At 42.1% G+C, this 12,319-nt stretch overlaps 1 protein-coding gene across 4 annotated transcripts in view; it reads right to left on the bottom strand.

Moving 5' to 3' along the window:
- Positions 1–12,319, bottom strand: part of C6H8orf34 (chromosome 6 C8orf34 homolog) — a 458,472-nt gene that overhangs the window by 258,513 nt on the left and 187,640 nt on the right. For all 4 annotated transcript variants that reach the window (XM_075353192.1, XM_075353191.1, XM_075353195.1 and 1 more), the window contains exon 7: positions 11,588–11,754. In XM_075353192.1, the coding sequence (XP_075209307.1) occupies positions 11,588–11,754 (167 nt within the window). The remainder of the gene's footprint in view (positions 1–11,587; positions 11,755–12,319) is intronic.

Below are 12,319 nucleotides of genomic sequence, written 5' to 3'. Positions count from 1 at the left end.
GCTTTAATGCAAGTTGGGGGTGCAGCCCTCCTGATACTGAGGCTGAACAATTGCCTGCTTCTCACTTTTTGCTGTGTATTTAATCTGGGACCCAGCTAACCACTTTACCATCCATATTGAAGTTTTGACATGACACTAGTCAGGTACAGAATATGTTTTTAACTTTAGTAGGTTAGGGACTGTCTCAGATGGGTACACCGTGACGAGGTGAGACAGCTTCTTACCTTTTTGCAAAAATGTATATACTAAGTACCCTGTTTATTAAGCACTTGCAATTTATTTATTTATAGTCAGGGTATTTTTTCTACAATTTTCTCCTTGGTTTTTTTCTAGTCTTGAGGCTGCAATTCACATGCTTGTAATGTTGCATGTTTATTGAACATTTGTCACAGCTCAGTTTTTTGGTTTTTTTGTCTGTTATCTTGCTTTAATGCAAGTTGGGGGTGCAGCCCTCCTGATACTGAGGCTGAACAATTACCTGCTTCTCACTTTTTGCTGTGTATTTAATCTGGGACCCAGCTAACAACTTTACCATCCATATTGAAGTTTTGACATGACACTAGTCAGGTACAGAATATGTTTTTAACTTTAGTAGGTTAGGGACTGTCTCAGATGGGTACACCGTGACGAGGTGAGACAGCTTCTTACCTTTTTGCAAAAATGTATATACTAAGTACCCTGTTTATTAAGCACTTGCAATTTATTTATTTATAGTCAGGGTATTTTTTCTACAATTTTCTCCTTGGTTTTTTTCTAGTCTTGAGGCTGCAATTCACATGCTTGTAATGTTGCATGTTTATTGAACATTTGTCACAGCTCAGTTTTTTGTTTTTTTTGTCTGTTATCTTGCTTTAATGCAAGTTGGGGGTGCAGCCCTCCTGATACTGAGGCTGAACAATTACCTGCTTCTCACTTTTTGCTGTGTATTTAATCTGGGACCCAGCTAACCACTTTACCATCCATATTGAAGTTTTGACATGACACTAGTCAGGTACAGAATATGTTTTTAACTTTAGTAGGTTAGGGACTGTCTCAGATGGGTACACCGTGACGAGGTGAGACAGCTTCTTACCTTTTTGCAAAAATGTATATACTAAGTACCCTGTTTATTAAGCACTTGCAATTTATTTATTTATAGTCAGGGTATTTTTTCTACAATTTTCTCCTTGGTTTTTTTTCTAAGGATTTTAGGTTAGCCTAGGTGTTCCTAACTGGGGTGTAGGGTGTGGTGGTGTTATGACCTGTGACCCCTGGCTTGCCCAGGGCGTCACATAAACATAGCAGGGTAATGTCAAGTTGATAATTATGCGCTGTCAACAAATGATTTAAGAAATTTCCAAATGGACCTTGGCAGAAAAAAGGTTACCTGCCTCTGATGTAGCGTAATTGTGGCCCTACCTGTGTACTTGTTTGCCCTTTTACCACCTCCCTAATGAGGTAATGTGGAATCATCCCAATACAATACACACTCAGTTGCAGCATCATTTCACCACAGCTCGGCCTATAAATCCTACTACGCTATATTGTCATTATCACAATGGAGCTTTGCCTATAAATAAACACACAATATGGTAACACCGCTACAATACAGCTCAGCCATAAATCCTCACTAACAATTTTGACATAATAAAGAAGGGTCCATAAATAAACATCTAGAGATATCAACGTGACTCCATGATAGTGTATTGCTTAAAAGTAACAAAAAGCCAAGCTATGTACACAAACTAAAAAAAATACACAAATACTGATATCATCACAACAGTGGACATCACACACATACACTATGATGACATCAACACAAAGCACAGTTACTAATACAAAGCACAGCCTACTAATACAAAACAGAGACTGCAAATACAATGCACAAACTGCTAATACAAAGGACAACTTACTAATACAAAGCAAAGCCTGCTAACACAAAGTTACTAATAAAAAGCACAGCCTACTACCGTAATACAAAGCACAGCTTACTAATAGAAAGCACAGCCTACGAATACAATGCATAAACTGCTAATACAAAGGACAACTTACTAATACAAAGTATAGTTTCTAATGCAAAGTACAAAATTTTAATACAAGGCACAGTCTGCTAATTCAAATCAAGCTACTAATACAAAGCACAGCTACTAATACGAAGCACAGCCTGCTAATACAATACACAGCTTACTAATACAGAGTACAACCTACTAATACAAAGCAAAGCTTACCAACACAAGCCACAGCCTGATAATCAAAGGACATCTTACTAATAGAAAGCACATATGTATACAAAGCACAGCTTACTAACACAAAGCACAGCTTACTAATACAAAGCACAGCTTACTAACACAAAGCACTGCCTAATAATACAAGTCAAAGCCTAATAATACAAAACACAGCCCAGTAATAAAAAGTACAGCCTGCTAATTCAAATGACATCTTAGGCTGCTTTCACACCTCCGTTTTTTGCGATGCGGCACAATCCGGCACTTTGCAGGAAAATCGCAACCGTTTTTTTTTGCTGTCGGTTGCGTTTTTCCTGCATAGACTTTAATTAGTGCCGCATTGTGCCGCATGGCCTTGCGTTCCGTCCGGTTTTTGCCGCATGCGGCAGATTTAGCCGATGCGGTGGCCGGATGGAACGTTCCCTGGCACATTTTTTGGTGCGGCAAAAAAACCCGCATCGCGCCGCATCCGGCCGATGCGGCAGTTTTCCCAATGCATCCCTATGGATGCCGGATGCGGCGCGATGCGGCAAAAAACGCATCCGGCCGCCGCATGAGGTTTTTGCCACTGCGCATGCTCAGTAGCATGCCGCAAGCGGCAAAAACCGGACGGGCCGCATTTAAAAAACTTATGCAAAGGATGCGGTGTTTTCACCGCATCCGTTGCATAGTTTGCACAGCCGGATTGAGCCGCACTGCTCAAACAGGATGTGTGAAAGCAGCCTTAATAATACAAAGCACAGCAGCTAATATAAAGCACAATGTACTGCTACAAAGAACATCTTAATAAAACAAATCAAAGCCTACTAATGCAAAGCAAAGCCTACTAATGCAAAGCACAACATTCTGATCACACAGCCAACTAATACAAAGTGCAGATTACTAATACAAAGAAAGGCCAGGGAACCCTATAGGGTATACAGGCCTCATGACAATTTTGAGGGTGGAAGCTAAGTGATTAAGGAGTTTGAAAATAGATGTAGAGTATACATGTGGGGAATCTGATTGGAAGAGAGAGAGTAGGGTTATTTTGTGTTAAAAAGGACAAGAAAGGGGTTGCTACCACCGCTTGCTCCCTGGAACGAAGACACCTTAGGGGGAAAATGACAGGATACCATAGGGGGAAAATGACGGACATTGAGGCTTTGTTAGAAATGGTGAGGGTGGTCACTGCGGTTCATGGGGCCAAGCTGATGACAACGCAGCTTCATGCGGCTTGCATATTCCCTCCAGTAGCAGCATGGAGTCCATCCAGCCCCACAGGATGCACTTGGTGGTCTCGTCCTCCTGAATGGTTCTTGCTGGATTGAGAAAAAAGGAGCAGGAGGTGGTCTAGGAACACCTTTGGGACCCTCTTGGGCTAAAAGAGTGGTGTGGGTGAGCGACTACTTCTCCTTTCCTCAGGAGGACTCCTCGCCGGAGCCACAGCCTACCAGAAGTGGGCATTCCTGCCCTGCGGCCTACTTCCGATTAAGCAGTGGCCTCGAGTGATGTGCTTGTGGGGTGGTCTAATCCAGTGCTGAGGGGATGAAATGGGACAGCCCTGCGGCCAGCAATGGGGGGTTTCAGCCCTCTCCTAGAGTACAGCCAACCAGGCTACTCTCTAGCATTGCAGTGGCCCCCAGTGACGTGCCAATCAGGGGTCAAAAGCAATGTTTGAGTAGCAAGTGAAACCCCCTAGTGTCCTACAAGGGGAGGCTGCAGTCTGGTATGCTCCAGTCTAGTTTGACAGTGGCCCTTGGTGATGTAATAGCAGGGGGCTAAACTGGCATCTAGACTCTTACAGTCAACAAGTGTTATCTGGGTCAACATATGGACTGCAGGAGGGTGCGGAGTTCCGAGGGTCTCTGGATCCAGCCGGGACATGTGGGGGGTCCCCGTCATGAGGGCTTCTCGATGACGGTCAATTGGAAGAAGGAAGCGTCTTGTCGAGGATGAAGATTGGGGCCCAGTGACAAGAGAGGTTGACCATAGATGGCATCTCTGTGTTCATCTTGTGGTCCACCCTAGACCTGATGATGAAATCCAGAGTCCTGAGTCCAGCAGGGAAAAGGGTGCTATTTCCCCAAGAACGTCGGCAAATGAACAAGTCCCAGAGGGCGGTGTCGAATCTGGTCCGAGAATATCTACGAGACAGCCAGGGGAGGAGATGATAATTCTTTCTAATTTACTTAATACAGCCATTGGTATGGTATTTGGAGGTACAGTGAAAACTAAATCAGCAAAAATACCTAAAATATAACTTTTATTAGTTTCTCTAAAAAGGGAAGGAGTACCTTACCTCTGCTTTTTTGTTTTAAAACAATGTCTGCTGCAGAGACTGAAGTGCTGCCACACCCTTCAACCAAATAAAGGGATTTGTGCACCCTGCCACATGACATATCAAGATGTTACAGATGGTACTATCAAGGTGTTACAACTGACCACACAGGCACACACTGGTTCTGCAAAAATAGCAATGCCCAGGGCTTATATATAATTGTCTCCACTATAGCATTGCTTACAGAACAGTGCAACAACGCCCCCTACTTGTTATAGGGAACTAGTGCACATTGACAAACAAGACACCTATCCTGATGTCCAGGTATCGAACCAAAAAAAACCAGACATGTACCCAAGATTCAGATGAGAATTGACAGTGCTCTGAGATAACCATACAAAAGAATCTCAACCATGGCAATGTCTAAGCCGGGCTTTGCACGTTGCGACATCGCAAGCCGATGCTGCGATGTCGCACGCGATAGTGCCCGCCCCCGTTGCTGCAGCGATTTTTTTGTGATTCCTGGCGTAGCGAACATTATCGCTACGCCAGCTTCACATGCACTCACCCGTCCTGCGACGTTGCTGTGGCCAGCGTTTGCCTCCTTCCTAAGGGGGCGGGTTGTAAAACGTCACAGCGACGTCACACGGCAGGCGGCCAATCAAAGCGGAGGGGCGGAGATGAGCAGGATGTAAACATCCCGCCCACCTTCTTCCTTCCGTATAGCCGCCGGTGGCAGGTAAGGTGATGTTCCTCGCTCCTGCGGCTTCACACACAGCGATGTATGCTGCCGCAGGAACGAGGAACAACATCGTACCTGTTGCGGCAGCGTAATTATGAAAAAGTCGGAGTTTACACCGATGATACGATAATGACGCTTTTGCGCTCGTTAATCGTATCATCTAGGATTTACACACTACGATGACGAAAGTGACGCCGGATGTGCGTCACTTTCGATTTGACCTCACCGACATCGCACGTGCGATGTTGCAACGTGCAAAGCCGCCCTAAGAATGTGGAGTAGGAACAATCTCACCCGCTTTGGTGTGACCTTTTTCCACATGGGCAGCTTGTCATCATTATAGGCTTCTCCACGGCCCCTCTTAAACTGGGCCCGGGATCCCTTTAGAATGGACTTGCTGTCCTATCCCAGATTCTCCTCCTCCCGACGTGTTTCCTAAATTGTACTCATCAGGGGAGCTTGAATGAGGAGATATAGGTTTCTAGTATAAAACCTCTCATGGGTTAACAGACGGTGACAGCACGAATCCTCTCAGCTGTTTGATGGACGATAGAGTGGAATGTTTCTTAGAGCATTCAAAAACAGATCAGTTTGGTCGAAGCAATTGGTGGTGTTGTATGTAAATTCCAGGCATGAAGATTGCCCAATTAAGGTAGTAAAATGCTTTATGGATGTCTGGTGTGGTTATCCAGGTTCGTTCTTGACACATTTGGATAGTTCTCTTTCGAAATATCAGTTTATTCCAGTTTTGAAGGAATGTTTGTTGGATTTAGGTGAGAAGCCTGGGGATTTTGGTTATCATTCTTTTTGTATCAGGGTGGCACCTGAGGCTTCACACTGGGGTTTGGCGGAGAAAGTGGTTTGGCGTGTTGGGAGCTGGGAATTATCCTGTTTTCATTCTTATGTATGCCCTCATCTGATGGCTTCTTAAAGGACTGTTTGGGTTTCTAAAGGGTTGTTTGATTTATGGTGGTTTTTGGGTGTATTATGTGGTAACTTTTGTTTCATTATAGGTGCACTCTTATGTATTATGGGGGGTGTTGTGGGCTGACGTCCGCCCTGATGGCCTACAACTTGGCAGGCTGGTTCCTTGGAATTGATCAAATAACTTGGAATTCACAGTATGACATGGGGGAGAGTTTTCCCGGAATCTCCCTACTATTGCAGGGTGGATTGACCACCGAATGTACTGGTGTTACATGTAGGAGGAAATGATATTGGAGCGAGATCTTCTCGGGAGTTGATTTAAGATATAAGGTTTGAACTATTGAGGTTGTGGTTTTCCTATCTGGGGATTATCATTATCTGGTTGGACATCACGGCGCGGCTTACATGGATGTACGCAAGGTCTGTAGAGAGGATTGATAAAAGCCAGAATTAAAGTTAATAAGACCGTGGCTCGTTTTGTTGCTATGAATGATGGCATAGTGGTGAGACAGAAGTTGGAGATATCATTGATGGGTTATTTGACATTGAATGGTGTTCCTCTCAATGCAACTGGCAAAAATTTATGGATGTTGGGTTTGAGGGATGGAATAGAGCAAGCCTTAGTAGTTTGGTGGGACCAGTCCACATAAAGTGTCATGTAGCCAGGTCTGTGTCAGGGGGATAGGACTGATTTAGAAGGCTGGTTGATTGGTAATGTTCTTTTGGTGGGAAGTCACTAGTGGGTAATCGTGGATTCTGTTACAGTCCAAAAAAAACGGCGGGAGTAGGTCCTGCAAGGGTAGAGGTATTATTTGATATTGATATCTGACCTCTGGGCTAATGCATTGTAGCCAGAGGTATTGCAAGGATATGAGGTTTGCTTCTAGACCAGACCTATTATCTGTTTATTTTTGTGCAATGTTTACATTGTTTATAATGTACTGGGGGCACCATTGTTGTGGCTGCCCCAAGTTTGTGTGTATAATATTTAATAAAATGGCTGTTGTGGCAATTTTACCCATAAGTCGCAGGCAGTCATGTATTTATTTTATGTCCTGTTAGTGTGGTAGGGAGGGGTTGATGGGTGAAAGTGAACGACCAAATCCCATTGCAATTGTTAAGCACAATTCACTAATACAAAGCACAGCTACTAATTAAAGCACAACCTACTAATACAACACACAACATCGTAATAGAAAGCACAGCCTATTAATACAAAGCTCAGCCTGCTAATACAACACATGGCTTACTAATAAAAAGCACAGCCTTCTAGTAAAAAAGCACAGCCTGCTAATAATATGCACCGCCTGCTAATACAAAGCACAGTCTACTACCATATTTCACTGAAAATAAGACCTATATCGAAAATAAGCAATAGCATACATTTTTCAGCCTTTTTGGAGTTTGCTTATAATATAAGCCCTACTCCAAAAATAAGCACTAGAGCATACCATATAATAATAGTATCATCAAACGAATAAGTGGCACTCCGGAATGGAGTGGATGGGTGATCAAGTGAGGGACGAGTTCCAATAAGTATATAACTAAAAGGCACTTGTCACTCCAGAGCAATAAAGAAAAACATTTTGGGGGAAAAAATATTTATTGTTGCATGCACAAAAACATATCATAACGTTTCGGCTGAATCACCTTCATCAGAAGCTGAAAATATACAGAAAAAAATAACATAATGACTACATAGTAAATATACAACCAAATTAATAATATATATTATTGCCATATTTTGTCTGTTTTTACATTAAGACTATACTTTGGGACTCATATCATGGCTGATCATCGTACATTGATAGCCTCTTTTTTGTGTTCTCTTTCCTTTTTTTGCAATTTTTTTTGTGATAGGCTATGATTTTGGTATAACTGAGTCAGATATGACATTCCTCCGAATATATTCTATTTTGGCTCAGATTATTGTTATTATTTTATGTATCTCCTTTTTTTCCAAACAATGAATTTTGTCATCTACCACAATATATTAAAAATTTGGTTGTATATGGACATGTAGTCATTATGTTATTTTTGTCTGTATATTTTCAGCTTCTGATGAACGCCATTTGGGCGAAACGGGGTGATATGTTTTTGTGGATGCAACAATAAATAATTTTTTTCTCAATTTTTTTTCTTTGTGCATTTGCAAACATTAATCTGTTTTTTTTATGTTTCTTCTGAAGTAATGGCTTCTTCCTGGCAGAGTGGCCTTTCAGTCCATGTTGATACAGTACTCATTGCACTGTGGATACTGACACAATCTTACCAGCTTCCGCCAACATATTCACAAGGTCTTTTGCTTTTGTTCTTGGGTTTATATGCACATGTCTGATCAAAACACATTCATCTCTGGTACATAGAACCCAACTCCTTCAAGAACGGTTTGATGACTGGACATTCCCATCTTGTTTGTACTTGCATATAATTGGTTTTACAGAAAAACGAGGCACCTTCAGGTATCTGGAAATTGGACCCAAGGATGAACCAGACTTGTGCAAGTCCACAATTCTTTTCCTGAGATCTTGGCTGATTTTTTTTTTACTTTCACATGATGCTACACAAAGAAGCATTGTGTTTCAGGTGTGCATTAAAATATATCCACACGTTTGTCTCTAATTAACTCAGATGTTGCCAATAAACCTATCAGAAACTTCCAAAGACATGACATCATCATATGGGCTGTCCCATATTGTTTAAAGGCATAGTACTCTTTTTAAATGTAAACTTTTGACTTTGCAAAAAATAAAATGTCTTAAAACATAATTTTTCTCTCTCTCTTATTATTCTGGCATTTGGCAACTTATAAATAATTTTGTAAAATAGGAGGACAGAACAAGAGTGTAGTGCAAAAATTGATAGATTTTAATACAAAACAACTGGCACAGTATAAAAGTCAGCAGCAGACTACACTCAGCATGTGTATAACAACAGTTTGGTGCAATACAGCATATAATGAATGTACAGGGTAAAAATAGCAATCAAGATCTTACTGGATGCAGATCACATTGCCCTCTAGGCAGAGAAGTACTATAAATACATCATCCAAGGATATAAATGTGATAAAATGTAACAATTATAAGAGGGGTAGTACAACAGGTGCCAGGAATACATTCATATCAACAGTTATTATAGACCCAAGTAACGCATGATTCTAGCAGCAGAGTAAAACAGATTGTGGGCAGCGTGATTAGCAGCACAGATTAGGCATACCCATAGTTAACCAGCCGATTGGAGAGCAGCAGAGAGGTCCCCCTGGACAAGGACCCCGATGTACGTTTCACGATCACCGAGCTATTAGATCATTTCATCAGGGGGAGAGAGTGGAACGCCATACAGAAGCGCTGTGCTTTTAAACATGGTGCTCGGTTGCTCCTGTTACTCCATTTAAAAGTACAGCGCTTCTGTATGGCGTTCCACTCTGTCCCCCTGATGAAATGATCTAATATCTCGGTGATCGTGAAAAGTACGTCGGGGTCCTTGTCCAGGGGGACCTCTCTGCTGCTCTCCACTCGGCTGGTTAACTATGGGTATGCCTAACCTGTGCTGCTAATCACGCTGCCCACAATCTGTTTTACTCTGCTGCTAGAATCATGCGTTACTTGGGTCTATAATAACTGTTGATATGAATGTATTCCTGGCACCTGTTGTACTACCCCTATTATAATTGTTACATTTTATCACATTTATATCCTTGGATGATGTATTTGTAGTACTTCTCTGCCTAGAGGGCAATGTGATCTGCATCCAGTAAGATCTTGAGTGCTATTTTTACCCTGTACATTCATTATATGCTGTATTGCACCAAACTGTTGTTATACACATGCTGAGTGTAGTCTGCTGCTGACTTTTATATTGTGGCAGTTGTTTTGTATTAAAATCTATCAATTTTTGCACTACACTCTTGTTTTGTCCTCCTATTTTATAAGTTTATCTGAGTGTGCTATGCAGGTATTATGACTTGGCTTTCCTGCTACATTACTTGGGATATTCTCATTATAACTATAAATAATTTTGGTTCAAGTATTAGAGACCTGGAGCAGTTTACAAAAGAAGAATGGTCCAAAATTCCAGTTAACATGAGAGGAGTAAGAAGCCTGTTGATAGTTATAGGAAGCAATTGATTACAATTATTTATTCCAAAGGGCGTGCAACCAAATATTAAATTGAGAGTGCCAGCAATATAGTCCAGACCATTTTTGGAGTTTTGTGTGAAATTATGTCCAATTTGCCATTTTCACTGTGGGAGTGTGGTGTGTGTGTGTGTGTGTGTATGTGTGTGTATATGTGTATGTGTGTGTGTGTGTGTGTGTGTGTGTATGTGTGTGTGTGTATGTGTGCGTGTGTATGTGTGCGTATATGTGTATGTGTTTGTGTATGTGTGTGTGTATATGTGTATGTGTGTGTGTGTGTGTGTGTGTGTGTGTGTGTGTGTGATTTTCCACCAGACACAAAAGAAATATACATGCGTATAACAAAACGTGTAATTGCAATAATTTTTGGAGTCAAATATGTCCTTTTCTGGTACAATTTCAAGGGTGCCTACTAGTGATGAGCAAGCGTGTTTGATACTGCTTGTTACTCTTCACTTAGCTCGACTCTTTTTGAGCTGAACTCCCATGTGCTTTCTGAATTGCTCTCGGCAAAGGAAGACAAGGGTGAACAGAAATATAGGCACCAGGAAGATCAGGATAAGCAGGCTAAACAGAAGTATAGCCACTGGGATGATCCGGTTGAACAAAAGTATAGGCACCAGGAGTATCAGACTGACCAGAAGTATAAGCAACAGGAGCATCAGGCTTAAAGGGAACCTGTCACCGGATGTTTAGAATACTCACCTAACGGTCAGTGTGGAGCAGACTGGTCGGATGGGCTTCTCCGTTCTCCGGGTCCGTGCCTCCTCTTTCGGCTATCTTTGTCCTCCTTCTGAAGCTAGTGTGGATGACGTGTTCTACGTCATACACACAAGCCGACATTGAGGTCATGCGCAAGCGCACTTTGATCTGCTCTGAATAGGGCAGATCAAAGTATTGTAGTGTGCCTACGTGGGACCTCAATGTCGGCTAGCGTAGAAGATGTAGAACGCGTCATCCACTCTAGCTGCTGATTTTATATAAGTTTGGGCACTATGTTTGGGATTTGGGTGCAAGCTCCTGTTACCATTATCAGCAGTGACGGGCAATGTCGCATGTAGGACGGCACGATGCAGAACTCTAAGGCCAGGCTGAAGTCTATAGCTACCCATCACATTACATAGTATTTACAGCATTAGAAATAAAACATGTTATAGTGTAGAGTCTACAGGGAGCGCAATATACACCAACACAAATCAGAGAGAAGGAACTAGTCTGCTCCCTGTGACCCCAACCTGGACTTAACTCACTTAACAAGAGAATCAATCCCTCCTCTACCTAAGCACAGTATAAATAAATGAGTGAGGCTGTAAATTACCTAGCAGTTCCATTGCATCATCCTCATTATCAATATCTTCCTCTGTGACAGACGCAGGGGTGCTGTGTACGGAGTCAAAGGAGTCTTGAGAAAGCATGGCTGCCAACAGCTTCTTATGTTGCTGCTGCTGTTGTTTCAGACCTTTGTTCTTTGGCTCCATCTTCAAACTAGAAAAGTAAATAATATTAGTGGCCGGTACATCGATATCATTACCAGAATGATGACCATAGGTGCATTACAGAACCAAGATCGTGAGAGGTTTTCACAACTTCTTTGAGTTACCATGTAACCTACACCATGGAGCCACTCCGAGTTCAAACTCCATCACATAGTCTAATGTATTACAAAGCGAAGGCACATCCTGTGCTTGATTGACACTTACTAATGTCCTTTCCTTTGCATATTTTACTTATATTAACAAAACATAAAACTATTTTTTTGCTGACAATGGTTTCTAGTCTGTGATTTAAAAAAATTGCTAGAAATAATCCCTCACTGCTTACATTAACAACAATGCCCAGTCCTCTGCCAGTGTCTGCTCCCTGCTGCAATGATACCGTCCCATCACACAAAAGTCAATCACTGCTGCAGCAGAGATCCACCAATAGGTCACATGTGCCTTGGATAGGACGTCACCGTTGCAGCAAGAAGTAGAGACTGGTGCATACTAGGCAGCACTACAACGAGTGGGGATAGAGGCGGACATACAAGGGGTGCAACCTGTGCAGAGGC

This window comes from Anomaloglossus baeobatrachus, chromosome 6 (genome assembly GCF_048569485.1).
Source record: "Anomaloglossus baeobatrachus isolate aAnoBae1 chromosome 6, aAnoBae1.hap1, whole genome shotgun sequence".
Lineage (NCBI taxonomy): Eukaryota > Metazoa > Chordata > Amphibia > Anura > Aromobatidae > Anomaloglossus > Anomaloglossus baeobatrachus.
This window is presented reverse-complemented; position numbering and strand designations above follow the sequence as displayed.